Source organism: Equus quagga, chromosome 15 (genome assembly GCF_021613505.1).
Source record: "Equus quagga isolate Etosha38 chromosome 15, UCLA_HA_Equagga_1.0, whole genome shotgun sequence".
Classification (NCBI taxonomy): domain Eukaryota; kingdom Metazoa; phylum Chordata; class Mammalia; order Perissodactyla; family Equidae; genus Equus; species Equus quagga.
Genome location: NC_060281.1, coordinates 13,992,880 through 14,015,037, shown reverse-complemented (window position 1 = coordinate 14,015,037; position 22,158 = coordinate 13,992,880). Strand labels below are relative to the sequence as shown.

The window sequence follows — 22,158 nt, the reverse complement described above, 5'->3', positions numbered from 1 at the left end:
TGATAGGACTTCTGTCCTGTCAAGAGATGGAAATACACAGCCTTATGTTCTGCTGGGAATGTGGAGGAGTCCCTGACCCTCGACCGGAGCTAAAGACCGTCCCCTCTCAGGGTCTCAAGAATGCCCGGCTGTTGTGGGTCAGTCTTTCTTCCCATCCTCATTCCTTTTTCTTTCCTCTCTCCTTGCTGTCTTATGTCAGAGAACTTCCCTCAGTGTGTGCTGGAAATCTCTGATCAGGAGGTGTCGGAATGGTACACCGCCAAAGACTTCCTCGTGGGGAAATCACTCACTATCCTCGGGAGAACGTTCTTCATTTACGATTGTGATCCGTTTACTCGGCAGTATTACAAAGAAAAGTTTGGCATCTCCGATTTACCACGTATTGATGTGAGCAAGAAGGAACCAGCTCCTGTAAAACAGGTAATGGAACACCAGTTCTGAGTGTGGTGAGAGAATGAATCTTTTCATGTAGAGGTTTGAGAAAAAGAAAAACAAAAGACTCTTATGCGAATGCCCAATAAAAAATGGACAGTGCAGATGAGCAGTTCACAAAAGAAGAAGTGCAAATGGCTAATGAACATATGAAAAGACCCTCAACTTAACTGATAAAGAAATAGAAATGAAAATAATGAGGTTTTGGATCTGTTTGATTTAAAAGACTCACAATATCCAATGTTTGCCCTGATATGGAGAAACAGGCATTTTCATAGCTATTAATAGGAGAGCCAATGAGAAATACCTTTCTGAAGGACAGTTTGTCATTATTTTAATTTTTTCAAAATAAAATATTACATATCTCTTGACCCAGAAGATCTGGTTGGGAGACTATAAAAAGGTATGTGTAAGGATGTGTATTGTAGCATTATTTATAATAAAGTATACGGAGATTGGCAGAATAAATTATAGTATATCCATCCATACAGTTAGAGGACAGAGGAAGTAAGTCTATGCATTTGACATGGAAAAATGTCCATGACATTTTTAAGTGAATGTGTATACGTGATATGTGGCGTCTTTGTCAGTGACTGTATACAACATCTGCTTATCTGCACTGAGGAAGAGACCTGGAGGAATATCCACCCGATCTGTGAGCAGTGGTTAGTTCAACATGTGGGAGTGGGGAGTAGGGAGGGAGGTGGGAGATGACAAGGGACCTTTCTTTTTATACTCTCTGTGGTTTTAATTTCCCTTTTTATTCCAAGTCTTATATTACTTTTATATTTTTTTTGTTTTTATTAAAAAAAAAGACATCTTTTAAAATTTCAGACCCTTAGGGCACTTCATTGTTCCTTGCCTATTTATCAAACAAAACAAAAGCTGATTAATTGAAGATGTTGGAAGATGGCTCCCTTTCATTGCAGCACAGCTTTCCTTACGATCACACTGAACCACAAAATTCACTTCTGTGCACCACAAAAGTCCACTGATCTGAGCGTAAGTTCATGGTGCTTTTAATGCACCGAAATAGTAATCTGATAAACTTGAGCCTTCAGAGTGGCTCAGCCACATATTTTAGAGATTTAAGTGAGAATTGCATGTTTTAAAAAGTTACATATTACACAGCAAATTCAAGTATCTGAAGTATAAAGGCAGCATAGTTTCATGGATGACAGTAATGATGCCTGTTATATGTGTTTGCGTCAGGAGCAATTCATACAACCTCTTTGTTGCCCATGTATAAAATAGGGTGTTAATACCTGCGGCCCATCTTTATGTTGCCACTGTATGGGTAAACTAATGTCACTGGGCTTTTCCTTTTCAAAAGAAAGATGTAGCTAGAGGGATGGAATTATTGAATTCCTCCAGCCCAGGCCCCTGTCTTCCCCACATCTGCTGCTCATACCACTTGCACTGGTCCTCCAATTGTACGGAATCAATGTGGTTCAGCTGGTACAGCATCCTGTTTTACTTCCTGGACCTTTGCTGATGCTCTTCCACCTGTTGAACCACTTTTCCATCATTTCTTTACAGAACTCTTTCTTATCCTTCAAGACTCATTGTAGGCTGCCTCTCTTCCAAGAAGACTTCTCTAATGCTCCAGGCAGACTAACCACCTCTGCTCTCTGTCCTGGTGTACTCTGTGCCTCCCTGCACTGGCGTTTATCTATTATATTAAAATACCTGTTTATAAATTTTTTCAATTAGACTGTAAGTTACTTGAGGGCAGGGACTGTGTCCTGTTTATCTTTGTACTTCTTGCACCTAATACAGTGCCTAGCAAATAGGAAGTATGTGGTATTTTCCGTGAACTAGACTGAAGAGATTGCTTATGAAGTATATATTTATTGCCGAAAAAGGCAAGTGGTGTTTTAGGCAAGGGTCTTAGAACCAGCATTTCATAAAAACAGTTACAAAGGATTTGGATTTTGGTATGCTGTGAGTTCCCAGGGGCAATAAAACTTCTGGAAGGAAATGTAGGTGATAATACCTCTCCCTGTCAATTTTTTCTCTGATAGAACTCCTTACCAATGAGTGCACTCATTGATTAAGAATTATAATAAAACTCCCAATTTTCGGGCAGCATTTGATGAGTATACAGGAAAAAATACAATGGGAATGGCTTTAGGTTTTGATCAAGCAAACTATTCCACCACTTTAGTTTATAAATAAGTATAGTGTGAGCTAGCATTCCAAGGGTCCTGCCCAAGATCACATTGCAAACTACAAGGTGATTCTATAAATGTCAAACATTCTTACAAGGAGTCTCAGCTACCCAGGAGGTGGGATGGGGAGGAGTTGCAACACAGTGGTGCACTTTTCTTAGTCAAAGAGCATCCATCCATCTTTGGAGCTGATAAAAGCTTTTGCTTCCTAGAATACCTCTGCTCCCCATCCTCGGGCCTTTCATCTTTTTTCTCCTTACCTCTCTTCTAAAGAAAGAAAAGGGAGGGAAGGCTTGAATAGAGAGCAGAGAGAACTGAAGAACCACTGTAGATTTTGGTTTGTTTGTTTGTTTTGCCCTATTTCGGTCACTCTGGATAATAAAACTAATTCTACATTTACACATAGAGCATATTAATCATGGTGTTTGGTCAGTTTATTTTCAGTGAATTCTCTATCATAAACAATTCTGTTACAAATAAATTCTCTCTGCCTGTCCATGAAAGTCTTTGTGGGCAGTGAGTAGAAGAGCTCCACTTACTGAATAGCAAATACCGTTTAGCACTCCTTAGTCATTACACTTCAGTCATTTAAACCCTGAACAACGCAGTTGGAAAGCAGGGATGGGAAGCTGTAGCAGGGTCTAAAGGGATAAAGGCTGAGTCATGCTGATGGTCAGGGACAGAAGTGGATATGAAGTAGATGTACTCAGTTGGAGAATCACAACACTTGTAGGGCAGGCTGGTCTGCTAAATCAGGAATAAGTAAACATGGAGCCCATGGCCAGATGTGCTCTGTCTCAGGCTAGCTTCATCTGGAGACATGCTAGGAGGGAGGAGGGAGAATCCAGGACTAGGAGAGCTCATCTGCTATGGAACTGCCCCCTAAAAGCAGTATGTGAGGGGGTATGGGACTCTCAGGCTCCGCAGGTACTTGCTTTGTTAAGAAAGCCTGGGCAGATTGGTGGGTCATATGAGCAAGTGCATCTAGGAGTGATAAATCTATAGTCAGAGGAATGGCTCATCTAGTTTAGAACAGGACCCAGGCAGTAGCTTGGAGCACAAGAAGCATGGTGCCAGCACCCCAAGCATATGGACTGATATTTAGGGAAAGTCTTCATTCCAAGCAGGAGAAATGACGTGCGGTTAAGGAAAAACAAGTAGAAGCCTACTGAAACACAAAGGGAATTTGAGAGGAAGACTAGAGGCTTACAGTTACCTCCCTAATTCAAAATCCGTCAACCTCCACCCCGATCCCCCAACCAGGCTGCTCTCATTGCGTGTGGATGAGGATGCAAAGCAAGTTTAGCTTCCATCACCGTGCATTTCTGCCTAGCCCCCAGAGTAACTCAGATGCTTCTTAGTGTTTGGTGTCTCACCCAAGGTCCCTCTGTCCATGGCAACTTGTATATTCATTGAGTAGTAGTTTTGCACTGGGAGCCAATTAGTCGTGTTCCATAGTGACTGGATTCACTAGTCATGTTCCAGCCTTGATGATCACGTTAACTGCAGCCCTGGGAGATGGGTAAAGGTTGGTGTTCCAAGCACTACACCTTGGATGAACGAGGCAGAGTCATGAGTGTTTGAGGGAGTACTCTCTTAGAGGTGGACCAGGGATTGTGTAGACTAATTTATTAAAGTACCTGGATACAATACATAAAAAGATTTGAGGGGGCCAGTTCCATGGTTGAGTGGTTAAAGCTCCCTCAACTCTGCTTTGGTGGCCCAGGTTCACGGGTTCGGATCCTGGGTGCGGACCTACTCCACTCATCAGCCATGCTGTGGAGGCATTCCACATACAAAATGGTGGAAATTTGGCACAAATGTTAGCCCAGGGCTCATCTTCCTCAAGCAAAAAAAGAGGAGGATTGGCAACAGATGTTAGCTCAGGTCAAATCTTCCTCACCAAAAAAATAAAATAAAAAAAGTTTTAGGGAAGGTATTTACAAGTGAAAAGCATGGTCTGAGCTGAGTTTGCTGAGAAAGCATAGTGAAAAGAAGTCAGAAAAAGTACTCTGCTTCAGTCTGCTGAACATTGATGAGAATGGGGAAATGGCCTCTGAACTAAAGTTTTTAAACAAACAAACCCTAGTATCCTAGAGTGATGCCTTCAGCTCTTCATGGAACCTGAATGGAAAATATAAGCTCATCCTATACTTACATAACTAACTCACCAAAAACCTTCGCATCTGAAATTTATTTTCTTGAGTTTACTCCTTCACTAGGAAGGGAAAGTCCTGGGTGGACAAGGGGTATGAGTTCTCAGTAAAGTATGGCTCTCATTCCTCTTCTGTGAGACAAAAATCAAGAAATAATAATATTAGAAATATGGAGGTAACTGGGAAAAAAAGTAGCATGAACCGAGTCCTGACTCTCCCCCTGCCCCAACTCCTATACATGTACACACTTGGAGTGAACTCAGAAAATGGTTTCCAGATCTGCCAGGCTGAGGCCCACACCCTTGAACAAAGAAGTCACAGACCCATGGGCTTCACCATGCTAGGATGACCACAAGGGCCAAGATTGGGACTGGGAGTAGGGCCAGGCCCTGCTTTGGCAGTAAGAGGTCAGTGGACATCAGCAATAGTTTCACTCTAGCCCTGAGGGTTACTTTGTAGAATCATCAGTCACTTCTATGAGCAGTGGTCATGGGGTAAAATATATAAATAAAGAGGAATGGAACATGCAGTATGTTATTTTTTCTGACTATATTTGTATATGTAGAAATTACTTTTGAATAAATGTTGTCTAGATTTTTTTTAAAAGGAAACTAGTTACCCTTAATGTAATGTTTAACACAAAGAGCATCTGCTTTATTTCTTGTTTCCCGTATTTCTTCAGGAATTACCTCCCTATAATGGTTATGGACTAGTGGAAGACTCTGCTCAGAATTGCTTTGCTCTCATTCCAAAAGCTCCAAGAAAAGATGTTATTAAAATGCTGCTGAATGATAATAAGGTGCTTCGTTATTTGGCTGCACTGGTGAGGTTAATTTTTATATACCAAGACTCTATCCTGTCTCAGTACTGTGCACAGTGGTCCATTTTGTCTGTAAGCTGTAGAGTGATAGCTGTCAGAGTTATATGTTTACTTAACCATTGGGTCTAGTACCCAGCCTTTGGGCAGGTTGGATAGTATTAAGTGCCCTCAAACCAAGACCTAGCTCAAATCCTATCTATTCCCCAAATCTTTCTTAGATCATTAATCTCTCTACTCTACCTGTCAAGTTTGACAGATCTTTTTGCCCTTTTTGTTAATCAATTGTAAAAGCCTGACTTACATTCAAATTATTTGTGTATCTGTATGCCTTTCCAGTGTCCTGTGATTTCCTTGAGGGTAGAGACCATGTCCTATTAATTTCTAGCATTACCTGTGATATTTGCTTGACGCATTTTATATTCATTAAATGTATTAAATGGAATCATACCAGTTTAATAGATGTTGCCTTTGAGAGGTCATATGGATAGTGGTTAAGAGCATGGATGTAGAAGCAGACATAATTGCAAATCCTGAATATTCTACTCACTGGCTGAATTACCTGAGCAAATTACTGATAGGAGTTCAAAGGATAACGTCTTTATAAATGGGAAAAATGTAGAAATAGGAACATAAACATTTTATTTAGAAATATGGACTTAAATACCAGAAATTGAAATAAGTTACTTCTGAGAATAGGAATTGGGAGTGGGTAGGGGTGGGTCAGATGATTTTTCAAACTATATACTTGTATTTAAAAAAGTAAAACTTAAATGAAAGCACAATCAACTTGTGTATTTTAGGAAAATGTTGAAAAAAGCTTAAAATAAAAAGGGAGTTCTAGCAAGCTCTAGGGCAACCAGAACACTCCATACCATAAGAACTCTGATGAATGAAGGTTTGCATTATTACTAAGTTCTTGAGTTATGGTTCAAATTGCAGGGGCTTGCTGAATTACGAGGTAGTAACTGTAAACTCCTTGAGGGCAGGGATCATGTCTTTCTAGATTTTGTGCGTACTCAGTAACTGTTGGTTGAATGGGTAAATGAATTTATTTGCACATTTAACATCTATGAGTTAGGCAATAGAATATTATACTCATTTTATGTTTCAAAACATAAGAATCAGAGAGGCTAATTGGCTTGTCCCAGTCTCAGTGCTTCTTAGGCAGAGGCAGGAGTAAAACTGAACCTTCTGACTTTCAACCCAGCATTCTTTTTAAATTAAAGAGTATAAAACATCAGCATCATGGTGGAGTGAACTGTTCCCTTAGGTTCTCCCCACCAAGTTAGAATAAAACAAACATTCATTAACCAACAGAAGATTCCCTTCAAAGCACAATAGGACATCTGAGAGATCCATGCAGCCATATATCTGAAGGTAGGGGTCCTGGATGGCCAAGAAACAGTGGAGGGAGATGAGCGGATCCCCTCTCCTCCCCAGCAGCAGTGATCTAGGTCACAGGTCCTCATGCAGCAACTGGCGTGCAACTGTAAAAGGAGGTGGGGGAGCAGTCAGGCTTGTGCACAAATGCTTTTGCTTTCAGAGTGGCAGCCAGACCCGCGGTAATGCTCCACACTGAGTGGCACAGCTCAGCCACTGTGTGGGCGCCCTGACCAAGCGCAGCAGCCCAGGTGAACTGCCCATGAGTGCAGAGTGGGCTCACATGCACGCATAAGTGCCCCTCCCCTCCCCCAGCCTACCACACCAGCATGGCCTAGTCCCCAGCCAAGGCAGCAGATCCACACCAGAGTGCCTGTGCATGCGTGTGTGACCCTCCAAGCTGCTGTAGCCAGCAGGCAAATACAGATGAGCCCTATTGGGACGAATTCCAGCAGATGCAGTGGGTTCAGAAAATACAGCTCCTGCCCTCCCAGTGGTGGCAGGTGGAATCTGTGACCTGATATTACCACTATGCACCAGCAAAGGATCAAGTCATCAAACACCATTAAGAACCTCATTAACACCCAGATCAGAAGGAAAAATACAAGTCTCTGGAAACCAATCCTGAAGTCACAGAAATTTACAGTCTAAATGAGAGAGAATTCAAAATAATTGTCATAAAGAAACTAAATGAGTTACAAGAAAACTCAGAAAGACAGTTCAATGAACTCAGGAATAAAATTAATGAGCAGAAGGAATTCTTCACAAAAGAGATTGAAACTCTAAAAAAATCCACAAATGCTGGAGATGAAGAACACAATGAATGGGATAAAAAAGAATCTAGAAACCTTAAAAAACAGAGCTGATGTTATGGAGGACAGAATTAGTAATTTAGAGGACAGAAATATAGAAATGGTTCAGGTGGAGGAGAGAGAACTAAGACTTAAAAAAAAATGAAGAAATTATTTGGGATATATCCAACTCAATTAGGAAATGCAACTTAAGGATTATAGATATTCAAGAGGGATAAGAGAGGGAGAAAGGAGCAGAGAGCTTGTTCAAAGAAATGATAGCTAAGAAGTTCCCAAACCTGGGTAAGAAACTGGACTTACAAGTACATGAAGCCAGTAGAACTCCTAATCACATCAATGTAAAAAGACCTTCTCCAAGGCATATAATAGTAAAACTGGCAAAAGTCAATGATAAAGAAAAAATATTAAGGGCAGCAAGGCAGAAGAGAATAATCTACAAAGGAACCCTTATCAGGCCTTCAGCCAGTTTCTCAGCAGAAATGTTACAGTCTAGGAGAGATTGGAATGATAAAGTCAGAATACTGAAAGACAAAAACTTCCAGCCAAGAATAGTTCATCCAGCAAAACTGTCCTTCAGATATGATGGAAAAATAAAAACTTTCCCAGATAAACAAAAGCTGAGGGAGTTCATTGCCACTACGAGAAATGATCAAGGATGCCCTCGTACCTGAAGCAAAATGGCAAAGGTTTCCAAAGTCTTGAGCAAGGAGATAACTAGACAAAATCAGAAAATTGCAGCTTTCTATCAGAACACGTTAGCAAACACTTAATTTTAACATAAAAGATAAAGACAAGGAAAACATCAAAAATAAATATAAATGCTTCATTTTAATCACAAACACATTGCAAAACAATAATTTGTGGCAACAATAATGTAGATGGGGAAGAGAAAGGGATGGAACCTGCTTAGATTAATGAAGATAAGAGGCTATCAGAAAATGGACTATCTCATCTACGAGATCTTTTATATAAACCTCATGGTAACCACAAAACAAAAAATCAGAGCAGAGACAAAAATCATACATAAAGAGAAAACTGAGAAAACCATCACAGAAAACCACCAAACTGAAATGGCAGTCAGAAATACAAGAGAAGAGAAACAAGGCAAATAAAGAACAACTGGAAAACAAGATAAAATGGCAGGATTAAGCCATCGTCTATCAATAATCACTCTAAATGTAAATGGACTGAATTCTTCAATTAAAGACACAGAGTGGCTGGATGGATTGAAAAACAAGACCCAATAGTATGCTGCCTCCAGGAAACACATCTCAACTCTAAAGACAAACACAGGCTCAGAGTGAAGTGTTGGAAGACGATACTCCAAGCAAATGGCAAGCAAAAGAAAGCAGGTGTTGCCATACTTATATCAGACAAAGCAGACTTCAAGATAAAAAAGGCAGTGAGAGACAAAGAAGGGCAGTGTATAATGATAAAAGGGACATTCCACCCAGAGGACTTAATACTTATGAATCTAACACAGGAACACCAAAGTATATAAAGCAACTATTAAAAGACCTAAAGGGAGAAATTAACAGCAACACAATTAGTAGTAGGGGACCTCAACACCCCACTTACATCAATGGATGGATCATCCAGACAGAAAGCCAACAAAGAAATAGTGAATTTAAATGAAACACTTGATCAGATGGATTTAATATATATATATATATATATAGAACATTCCATCCAAAAACAACAGAGTACACATTCTTCTCAAGTGCACATGGAACATTCTCAAAGATAGACCATATGTTGGGAAAGAAGGCAAGCCTCAGTAAGTTTAGGAAGATTGAAATCATATCAAGCATCTTTTCTGACCACAATGCTATGAAACTAGAAACCAACTACAAGAAAAAAGCTAGGAAAGGGGCCAGCTCCATGGCTGATTGGTTAAGTTCATGCACTCCACTTCAGTGGCCCAGGGTTTCACCAATTTGGATGCTGGGCATGTACATGGTGCTGCTCATCAGCCATGCTGAGGTGGCATCCCACATAGCACAACCAGAGGCACTCACAACTAGAATATACAACTATGTACCAGGGGGCCTTGGAGAGAAGATGAAGAAAAAAAAAATTGGCAACAGATATTAGCTCAGGTGCCAATCTTAGGAAAAAAAAAAGCTGGAAAGTGAAAAATAGATGGAGACTAAACAACATACTACTGAATAACCATTGGATCGGTGAAGACATCAAAGGAGAAATTAAAAAATACCTGGAGACAATGCCACAACTAGAAGAACCCACAACGAAGAATACACAACTATGTACCGGGGGGCTTTGGGGAGAAAAAGGAAAAAATAAAATCTTTAAAAAAAAAAATACCTGGAGACAAATGAAAATGAAAATACATCAACTCTTATGAGGTGCAGCAAAAGTTGTTCTAAGAGGGAAATTCATAGCAATACAGGCCTGCTTCAACAAACAAGAAAAATCTCAATAAATAATCTTAAACTACATCTCACAGAACTAGAAAAAGACGAACAAAGGCCAAAGTCAGCAGAAGGAGAGAAATAATAAAAATTAGAGCAGAAATAAATTAAATAGAGACCAAAAAAATACTAGAAAGGATTAATGAAAGTAAAAGCTGGTTCTTTGAGAAGATAAACAAAATTGACAAGCCCTTAGCCAGACTCACTAAGAAAAAAAAGAGAGAAGGCTCAAATACATAAAATTAGAAGTGAAAAAGGAGAAAACGCAGCAGATACCACAGAAATACAAAGGATTATAAGACAATACTATGAAAAACTATATGCCAACAAATTGGATAACCTAGAAGAAAGGGATAAATTCTTAGACTCATAGAACCTCCCAAAACTGAATCAAGAAGAAATAGAGAATCTGAACAGAACAATCTCAAGTAAAGAAATTGAAACGGTAATCAAAAACCTCCCAAAAAACAAAAGTCCGGGAGCAGATGGCTTCTTTGGAGAATTCTACCAAACATTCAAAGAAGATTTAATACCTGTCCTTCTCTAACTGTTCCAAAAAATTGGAGAAGATGGAAGACTTCCTAACTGATTCTGTGAGGCCAATATAACCCTGATCCCAAAACCAGACAAGGACAACACAAATAAGGAAAATTACAGGCCAATATCATGGACACATATAGATGCAAAATCCTCAACAAAATATTGGCAAACTGAATAGAACAATACATTAAAAAGATCATACACCATGATCAAGTGGAATTTATACCAGGGATGCAGGGATGGTGCAACATCTGCAAATCAATCAGTGTGATACACCACATTAACAAAATGAGGAATAAAAATCACACGATTGTCTCAATAGATGTAGAGAAAGCATTTGACAAGATACATCATCCATTTATGATAAAAAAAAAAACTCTTAATAAAATTGGTATATAAGGAAGTACCTCAACATAATAAAGGCCAGATATGACAAACTTACAGCCAACATCATACTCAGTGGTGAAAAACTGAAAGCCATTCCTCTGAGAAGAGGAACAAGACAAGGGTGCCCACTCTTGCCACTCCTATTCAACATGGTACTAGAGGTTTTGGGCAGAGCGATTAGGCAAGAAAAAGAAATAAAAGGTATCCAAATTGGAAAGGAAGAAGTGAAACTCTCACTGTTTGTGGATGACATGATCCTGTATATAGAAAACACTGAAGAATCCACCATATATTAGAAATAATCAACAGCTACAGAAAAGTTGCAAGGTACAAAAACAACTTAGAAAAATCAGTTGCATTTCTATACATTAATAACAAACCAGCGGAAAGAGAACTCAAGAATATAATCCTATTCACGATTGCACAAAAAGAATAAAATACTAGGAATAAATTTAACCAAGGAAGTGAAAGGCCTATACACTGAAAACTATAAGACATTATTGCAAGAAATCAAAGATGACATAAAGAAATGGAAAGATATTCCATGCACATGGATTAAAAGAATACACATAGTTAAAATGTCCATATTACCTAAAGCAGTCTACAGATTCAGTGCAATCCCAATCAGAATCCCAATGACATTCTTCATGGAAATAGAACAAAGAATCCTAAAATGTATATAGAACAACCAACGACCCCAAATAGGTAGAGCAATCCTGAGAAAAAAGAACAAAGATGGAGGCATCACAATCCCTGACTTCACAATATACTACAAGGCTATAGTAATCAAAACAGCATGCTACTGGTACAAAAACAGACACTTAGGTCAAAATTGATTGAAATTGAAAACCCAGAAATAAAACCACACATCTACAGTCTGCTAATCTTTCAACAAAGGAGCCAAGAACACACAATGGAGAAAGGCAAGTCTCTTCAATAAATGGTGTCGGGAAGACTGGACAGCCACATGCAAAAGAATGAAAGTAGTTATCTTACATCATACACAAAAATTGACTCAAATGGATTAAAGACTTGAGTGTAAGACCTGAAACCATAAAACTCCTAGAAGAGACTATAGGCAGTACATTGTTTGACATCGGTCTTAGCAGCATCTTTCCAAATACCATGTCTACTCAGGTATGGGAAACAAAAGAAAAAACAAACAAATGGGACTACATCAATAAAGAGCTTCTGCAAGGCAAAAGAAAGCAGGAACAAAATGAAAAGATAACCCACCAACTGGGAGAGAATATTTGGAAATCATATATCTGACAAGGGGTTAATCTCCAAAATATGTGAAGAACTCTTACACCTCAACAACAACAAAACGAACAACTCGATCAAAAAATGGGAGGAGGATGTGAACAGACATTTCTCCAAAGAAGATACAGAAGGCCAACAGGCACATGAAAAGATGTTCAACATCACTGATTATTAGCAAAGCGCAAATCAAAACTACGATGAGATATTACCTTACATCTGTTAGAATGGCTATAATTACCAAGGCAAAAAATAACAAATGTTGGAGAGGGTGTGGAGAAAAGGGAACCCTTGTCCACTGCTGGTGGGAATGCAAACTGGTGCAGCCACTATGGAAAACAGTATGGAGATTTCTTAAAAAATTAAAAATGGAAATACCATACAATCCAGCTATTCCACTATTGGGTATTTATCCAAAGAATTTGAAATCAACAATTCAAAGAGACTCATGCACCCCTATGTTCATTGCAGCATTATTCACAATAGCCAAGACATGGAAGCAACCCACATGTTCATCAATGGATGAATGGATAAAGAAGATGTGGTGTATATATATACACAATGGAATTTTACTCAGCCATAACAAAAGACAAAATCGTCCCATTTGCAACAACATGGATGGACTTTGAGGGTATTATTTTAAGTAAAATAAGCCAGACAGAGAAACACAAACACTACATGATTTCACTCATATGTGGAGATAAACCCATGGTCAAAGAGGACAGATAAGTGGTTACCAGGGAGAAGGGGTAGGGTGGTGGGTGAAAGTGGTACAGGGGCACCAATATATATGACGACAGGTAAAAATTAGCCTATTGGTAATAAGCACAATGCAGTCTATACAGGAACTGATAAATAATAATGTACACCTGAAATTACACAATGTTATAAACCATTATGACTTCAATAAAGTAATTGAAAAAATAGTGTATTTTTATTTTGCAATGTATATTATTTTGGAAATATGACAGTATGTTCATGTAAGCAGCTTTAATACTGCCGTCTTATATATGAGAGAAGCAGTAGTGAAAAGATGATCACAATTGTTTTTACTAGTGAGAAGTAGTTACCACAGCCCTCAAGAGGGTGACATGAAGAGTCACTATGAGGAAGGAAGTTGGAAAAAAATCCTATTCCTGCAGCTCTGAGAATCCTCAACCCAGCATTCTTTTGATGAAGAACCAGTATAGTGCTTAGGCTATGAAAAGGGAAAAGGACTCACATGAGTTTGTAAACTACATAGTTCTAAGCTTACTTTTCCTACCTAAAAATCCTGGGAAAATTGTTACATGATTGATTATAAAAATTTCTATGAATAACATTAGATATTGCTATATGAGGAGAAAGAATATGTATATATTGACTGTAGTTTTCTATACTGACAAATCTGGGCAAATGTGATGTGTCACAAAATGTAGAAAAGTAGGTAGAGGACTTCTGTTTCTAGCCATGATAGACTAGGTAATTTGGATCAGCCCTCTTGCTGAGGACAACTAGAAAAACTCGTTTGTGTGTGTGTGTGTGTGTGCATTTACTACTGCTTGAGGGTGCTGAACAACTAGAAAGATGTGAAGAATCAGTGAGCAAGAACCAGGAGAATATTGTCAACCAGAGAGGTGAGCCTGGAAAAGGGGGCCATTCTCCCCTGGGAATGTTTGCTGATTCTAGAAGGCAAACGTTGGATTTAGGGCATTCTCTGAGGGCAAACATTGGAATCTAGGGCCCATCAAAGGCAGAAGCACTTGGTAAACCCTCTGTGCTTTAGTCCTTAGTGGCTCATCCTTGAAGGGACTATTGCCTGCTTTTGAATTATCTCAGTCCCTGAATTACCTAAATTCCGGAAATCAGATTAAGATAATCCTGGATTACTAATGCCCCCAGGTATCTGGCAGAAGCAAATGTAAATTCTCTGAAGATTGCATTGTCCTAGGTTTCAAATTATTTCTGCAAACAATTTAAGTAATACAATGTATGGCACTCATTCAAAAAAACAATATTAACAATACAATGGCCAGACGAAAGGCAAGATGATATGAAGGAAAATGAGCAGAAACAGACAATAGAAATAGATCCATAGGGGCTTCAAATACTGATGTTATCAAAGTCAAACTTAAAAAAGCTATGTTTACTATGTTTAAGGAGTTAAAGGATAAAATTGAGAATTTCAGCAGAAAGCAAAGTGTTTGTATTTTGGAAAATTATCACAGTAACAATAAAAGAAAAAATTAGATGCAGAAAAGTATTTGATAAAATTCATCTATTATGGTTTTAAAACAAAACTCTTAGTAAATAGGGGATAAAAGGAAAGTTCTGTGGTCTGATAAAGGGTATTTACCAAAAATCTACTGCAAACAGCATGCTTAGTGATGACATGCTGAAAGTGTACCCTCTGAGATTAGGATCAAGGCAAGACTTCTCCCTGTCACGCCTTTTATTCAACACTGTGCCAGAGGTCCTAGCTGGAGCAGTGAGACAGTAAGGAAAATAAAAGGTGTAAGGATTGGAAAGGAAGAAATGACACTGTTATCGTCTAAAATGAATGATTATATATGCAGAGAATCAAAGAGAAGCTATATAATATGTTACTGGAGTCAATGTATAGACAGCAACAGACAAAAAATAAAGTTAGAAAAATGCCATTTACCATAGCACAAAAATATTAAATTCCTAGGAATAAATCAAACAAAAGGTGTGTAATACCTAAGACATAGAGAGAAAATTAAAGCACACCTAAATAAATGAAGGGACATACCATGTTCACTGGTTAGAAAATTCAGTCTTATAAAGATATTTGCCCCAAATTGATGTGTGGTTTCAAAGCAATTACAGTCAAAATCCCAAAGGGTTTTTATTTTTGCAGAGCTTAACTAACTGATTGTATAATTTGTGTGGGATGTAAAGTATCGAGGATAGCCAGGACATTCTTGAAACAAGATCAATGGATTTGCTCAACCAAATGTCACAATATGTTAAAAAGTCATATAAAGTAATTAAGACAACCTCATATTGGTGCAAAGATCGATGACTAGGCCAATGGGATAGAAAAGATAGCCCAGAAACAGACCCACACACACTTAAGATATATGGCAAACATGGCAATGCAGAAGGTTGGGAAAGGAAGGTCTTTTCAGGAAATGATGTTGGAACAATTAGATATCCATATGGGAAAAAAGAGGAAAATTTGACCCCCACCTCACACCAAAAATAGAAGTCAATTCCAGGTGGATTGAAGATTTACGTGTGAAAGGCAAAGCAACAAAACTTCTTAATGATAATATAATCTTAACCTTGTAGTAGGGAAGGCTTTCTTTAGAGGACACAAAAAGCAGTAATTCTTTTAAAAATAGATAAATTTGACCGTATTAAAATGGAAAGTTTCTGTTCCTCAAAAAACTCTATTAAGAGAGTAAAAAAGGCAAGGTCAGAGTGGGAGAAGATGTTACTACAGAAACCAACCAAGAACTCATATCGAGCTGTAAAGAACACTCTGAAATCATTTTTAAAAATAAGCAAGAAACTTGAACAAGCATTTGACAGAAGAGGATATCCAAAAGGCTAGTAGACATGTGAACGGGTGCCCGGGCTCTAGTGATCAGGGAACTACAAATTATAACCACAGCAAATTGCCTGTACTCACTGACCAGGATCGCTAATGCAATGGTGAGAATATGGAACAACTGGAAATCTCATACTCTCAGTGACACACTCACTTAGGAAAACAGTTTGGCATAGTCAGGTACACTAAATTGTGCCAAAATGGTACCGTGTGTGTGCACCAAGAGATGAAAATCTTCATAGCAGCATAATTCATGATAGCCAAAAATAGGCCGAAGTGTCCATCCATAGAAGACTGGATAAATAAATTATGGCAAATATAGAATGATTTGAATTCTGTTTAGCAGTGAAAATTAAGGAACTATAGCTACAAATAACAAAGATATATCACGTAAGCATAATTTTGAATGTAAGAATCCAGATACAAAAGAATACTTGGATATTATGTAATTTCATTTATATGAAGATTAAAAAACAGGCAAAACAAAACTGTTTGGGGACCCCCACTTCGTAGTAAAACTAAAGAGAACCATAAAACTCAGGATACTGGCTTTTTGGTGAGGGAGGGATGGAGTGGTGATGGGCAGGCTGCTTTCTGGGTTCCATCAGTGTTCTGTTCCTTGACCTGGGTCCTGGTTCCATGAGTTTTCACTCTGTGAAAATTCTTTGAACTATACATTTTGATTTTTTGCAGTTTTTTTCTGTTATGGGACACAGTAAAAAAATATATCTATATATATTTAGAAGAACACCAACAGAACTATTAGTAAGGAAGTAGCGGATATCTTCCTACAGACAAGAAAGAAGATGTGGTATTCTGATAGTGTAATTTTCAAAGGTTTTTCCTGACCTGTTTGGTGAAATAGAGGGTGTATTCATTCAGCTCATCATAAAACCTCTGGGATGAAAGAAAGGGTATCTGACAATAAGGGGAAAGGGCTTAGGAATAAGGTGAGGACTTCAGAAGAAAATGTGGAAATTCAAAAGACGGGAATATGCTAGAGAAATGATCAGAGACAAATATAGATTAAGTTCAGATGGCACTGGACATGTTGTGAGGAAATAAAGTATATAAACCCAGGTAGGCAATTGGTGCCTAAGTAAAAATATCTGGGGCTCAGAGTTGGGTGCTTGCTGAGAAACTTGAGGAAGCTTTGGAAGAGCATAAGAAACTTGACTTGAGCGGTGATCTCTGAAGCAGCGTGCACACCCTTCCAGGGAGTGTGCAAGACAATGTAATCGATGGAGGTTGTTAAGAAAAGATGACAGCCTCTGTTTTTATTTTATTAGGAATGCATTTATTTTATAGCCCCTGATATTTTTATATATATATATATATATATGTATATTGTAATGCACAAAACATAGTTATATAGAAGAACGTATGTTTATTCATTTGTTCAACAAATATTAAAGAACTACTTGGAGCTCGGCGTAGTTCTAGGCATTGAGGGTACAGTGGAAGACAGACAAATCTCTGCCTTCACAGAGGACTTTTAGTCCATAAGGAAAGATATCATACCAGGATAGGTAATAGCACATTCTGGAGAAAGCAGGAGACAGTGATGGGGAGGGGGCTCGTTTACATTGGAAGATCAGGGAAAGCGTCTTCGAGGAGGGCACAGCTGAGCAGAGACCAGAAGGAATAACCAAGCGAGCACGCCAGGGCACTATCTGAGGCAACTGTGTTTCAGGCAGGGGCGGTACACAGGGAATGGAGGGTAGAGGGGCAGAAATGAAGAGGGGCTCGGGGGCCAGCTTGGGGCTTTGCAGCCAGTGGCATAAGGCCTGATGGGTGGGTGGTGGGAGCAGTCACCCAGGGTGCAGGTAACAAGCCTGTGGAGAATTGAAAAGTAAAACCAAGTAAAAGCTGATCTGCTTCTTATTGTCATCATGTGCCTGTAATTCTAAACAGCATCAGTGATAAAACAGTCATCCCCAAAGAGGCAGCTCCTCCATATAGTAGAATTTCAACTCTTAAATGTAGGAGAGAAGAGGACAATAGAAACTACCATTAAGCACACACGGCAGCAGTAATTGTTGCAGATAAGATCCGTCAGTGGATGCTAAGATTAGTGGGAAAACCTGTGAAGAGAAACAAGACTTTCATAGTTTCAGAGCATTTCTCTTAAGATATGAACTGCACAGGGAAAGATGGTAAGTTTATAGGGGAGAAAGCCAGCAGATGTCCTCTTAATCAAGTGGTCAAGCTCAACATGCCAACAACAAGATATACTGATATTGTGAACTCTGATGTGCACTGAGCAGGACACACTGTTTTTTCCTGTGGTATTTTTGCCATAGATGCAGAAATGAGATGCATGAGGGACGTTCAACAAAATAATTGACCAGTGCCTTTCAGAAGTGTCAAGGTCATGAAAGATAAGGGCAAACTGAGGAACTGTCACATGGAGGAGATTACAGAGAAATAACTCAGTGCAGTATGGGATCCCATATAGGCTCCTGAAACAGAAAAAGAACATAAGTGAAAAATGGGTGAAATTTGAACAAGGGCAGTAGTTTACTTAATAGGATTGTACTACTGTTATTTTCCTGGGTTTGATAGTTGTACTGTGGTTATGTAAGATGTTAATGTTAGGGGAAGCTTGGTGAAGGGCATATGAGAATTCTCTGTTATTTATGCAACTTTTCTGTAAGTCTAAACTTAGTTAAAAATAAAAAGGTAAAAAAAAATTTTGTAAGTTTTAAAATCCTCCTTCCTGCCAGGGTGAGCTGTTGCTGCCATCTCCCCAACCCCCTTGGGGCACCACTGCCTGTGGCCCTGCTCAGAACTATTTTATTCTAAGTGTGATGGGGGAATCCTCTGGAAGTTTGAGAGCAGAGGAGTGATGTGGTTTGATTTTTATTAACTATATTGTGGATGTTTGTTAATTTTTTTTTATTATAGGGGTGTCCAATCAAAAAAGTCTTGAAGACTATTAGATTAGGGAATGGTATGAGGAAATTATTTTGCTAAGAGGAAGCCCCATGACTTTCTCTGATAACCAAGAAATGATTACACAAATAATTCCATGGTCTGAATGAAAAGATAACGTGCTGAAGTTGTGATATGAGAGGATTTGAGTCAAGAACAAGCATGTCTGTATTTAGGCTTCTTCAATCTGGAATTTGTTTCTTAAGGGTTATGTGATCACTCTTCAGTGATTTGATTTAGGAAGTGTCTTGTCTACAAGTCAGTTTCTCAGAATCACTTTCAACTCTATGATGTTATATTACTCATTCCTCCCTTCATAAATTTTCTTTTTAAAATTATATATACAAATGGACTTGTTTAAAGAACGAAACTTTGCATAATCATCTTAGTGTCCACGAAGTTGAACATAATGTCAGGCAAGAGGTCTCAAACTGGCAGCCTGTGGGCAGAATGTAGCCCACTTAAGTGTTTTATTTGGCCTGCATGGTGCTTTAAAAGAGTTGGAGTCAACCTTTTAAAATCAGGGGTTTTATAGTAATCCAGATGTTTATCTCCTCATGAAAAATTGGAAGATCTTGCAACATTGGGCCTAAGTTCCCACAAAGCAACAATCACCTGGAGTTGAGTTGGGGCAGCCTCTTTTCGATGGGCATGTCCTTTCCAAGCCACCAGAGTCCCCCCCATACCATTCATTTATATGGTACTTTATAGATTAGGTTTATATCATATACCTAGTCTCTGTAGGTATGTAAGTTTGGAGCATCTGTATAGATCATGTACCTTCATAATATCCTCTTTTCTTCACCTTTCTAGGAATCCCCCATCCCAGAAGACAAAGACCGCCGATTCGTCTTCTCTTATTTTCTAGCCACCGACATGATCAGTATCTTTGAACCTCCTGTTCGCAATTCTGGTATCATTGGGGGCAAGTACCTTGGCAGAACTAAAGTTATTAAACCATACTCATCGGTGGAAAACCCGGTCTACTACAGCCCTAGTGACTTCTTCATTGGTGCTGTGATTGAGGGTAGGTCTAAACACAGTGTAGGCTTTCCTACTAGCCAAGTGACTGGGTTCTTAGTTGGAATTTAATTCAATTAACCCTTGTAAGAGGCAGCTGGGCTGCATTCCAGCTGAGATAAAGCTAATATACTTGTATATGCGATGCAGTGTCTTAATCTCCTTCCTTATCAATTAAGCTGTAAATTGGTTGCACTGGTTGGCTACAGATGTAGACCCTGAGCTTCCTAAACACTGAGCAAACTGCTGCATATTAGTTTAGAGAGCTTTTGAAAGTTCCTTAGTCTAGGTCACAAATGCTTACCTGTGAATTTGTCATTGGAGGGTCACTATTATTTTACTCCTGATTGCATGATAAAAACATAACCAAGCTAAGTATATTTCTACCTTCTCCTCAGTGTTTGGCCACCGGTTCGTCATCCTTGATACAGATGACTATGTTTTGAAGTACATGGAAAGCAATGCTGCCCAGTATTCACCAGAAGCACTCTTGTCAGTTCAGAACCATGTTCGAAAGCGAGAAGGTCCTGCACCAGAATTGGAAAAGTACGTTTGACTGTCTAGGGTCCATTCTGGCTTTGGCACATATGAAATATTCAGGAAATAGTTCTTGATCAAATGAATGGATAATCACATTTTAGATTTGCAGATTTCCCTCACCAGGTGGGAGTTATTAGTTATACACAGAAGGTCCCCTGGGTCCAATACAGTAACTAGTAACTTCAACCTTTTCCACTTCACTTATTTGGCCAATGATAATTGAGCGCCTACTCTGTGTCAGACACCATCGCTAGGCCCTTGGCTTTTATCAGTAAACAAAGTAGACAACAAATTGTTGCCTTCGTGGAGTGGACCTTCTAAGCAGTGGAAGATAGCCAGTAAACATCACAAGCAAGTTATACAGGATATTAGGTGCTGAGTACTATGGAACAGTGGAGGAAAATAAGGGTGATAAGGGTTTCTGGAGGGTGGTGGTGGGTTGCCGTTGATCAGGGGAGGTGGTCACACCTTGACAAGGTGACATTGAGCTAACACTTGAAGGTAAAGGAGTTAGCCGTGTGGATATCTGAAGGAAGAGCTTTCCACAAAGAAGGAATGGTGATTGTCAAGGCCCTGAATAGTAGCATGCCTAGAATACTCAAGTAACGCTGGCAAGAAGTAGGCCAGGGAGCGTGGCTGGAATGGGGTGAGTGACAGGAAGAGGAGTCGGAGATGGAGTTAGAAAATTAACAAGGAGCCAGGTCGTGTAGGACCTACTAGGTCTTTGGAACGATGTTGGCTTTTCTCTGAAATGGAGAGCCACTGGGGGGGTTCTGAGCAGAGGAGTGGCAAGATCTGACATATGTTTTAAAAGAACTACCCTGGCTATTGTGTTGAGATAGATCAGGAGGGAAACTAGTTAGGAGAACATGCTGTAATGCAGGCAACAGATGATGGTGCATGGACCCAGGTAGTATCAGTGAAGGTGGGGAGAAGTGGTCTGATTTTGGATATATTTTGAAGGTAGAGCCAATGGGACTTCAGCAGCTTATATAGGTGCTATAAAAGAGAGAGTAGTTAAGGATAACTCCAAGCTTTTGGGCCTGAGCAACTGGAAGGAAGAAGTTGCCATCAGCTGAGATGGGGAAGATGTGCATTGTGGGTAGAGGAGGTGTTTTTTCTTTCTTTTTCTTTTTGTAATAATTTTTTTATTGATTTCATAATAGTTTATATCATTGTGAAATTTCAGTTGTACATTATTTCTTGTCTGTTACCACATAAGTTCTCCCCTTCACCCCCTGTGCCCACCCCCCACTCCCCTTCCCCTGGTAACCACTGAACTGTTTTCTTTTTCCATGTGTTTGTTTATATTCTGGATATGAGTGAAATCATATGTTGTTCGTCTTTCTCAGTTTGGCTTATTTCCCTTAGCATAATTCCCTCCAGGTCCATCCATGTTGTTGGAAATGGGATGATTTTGTCTTTTTTTGTGGCTGAGTAGTATTCCATTGTATACATATACCACATCTTCTTTATCCAATCATCGGTTGATGGGTACTTGGGTTGCTCCCATGTCTTGGCTATTGTGAATAGTGTTGCAATGAACATAGGGGTGCGTATGTTACTTTGGATTGTTGATTTCAAGTTGTTTGGATAGATACCCAGTAGTGGGATAGCTAGGTCATACAGTATTTCTATTTTTAGCTTTTTGAGGAATCTCCGTACTGTTTTCCATAGTGGCTGTACTAGTTTGCATTCCCACCAGCAGTATATGAGCG

At 39.1% G+C, this 22,158-nt stretch overlaps 1 protein-coding gene across 5 annotated transcripts in view; it reads left to right on the top strand.

Moving 5' to 3' along the window:
* The window catches only part of EFHC1 (EF-hand domain containing 1), a 75,397-nt gene that overhangs the window by 31,363 nt on the left and 21,876 nt on the right, over nt 1–22,158 (top strand). For 4 of the 5 annotated variants that reach the window (XM_046638837.1, XM_046638833.1, XM_046638838.1 and 1 more), the window contains 4 exons: nt 200–420; nt 5,442–5,582; nt 19,694–19,907; nt 20,299–20,446. In XM_046638837.1, coding sequence (XP_046494793.1) covers nt 200–420; nt 5,442–5,582; nt 19,694–19,907; nt 20,299–20,446 — 724 coding nt within the window. The remainder of the gene's footprint in view (nt 1–199; nt 421–5,441; nt 5,583–19,693; nt 19,908–20,298; nt 20,447–22,158) is intronic. The other variant, XM_046638834.1, reaches the window with a different exon arrangement.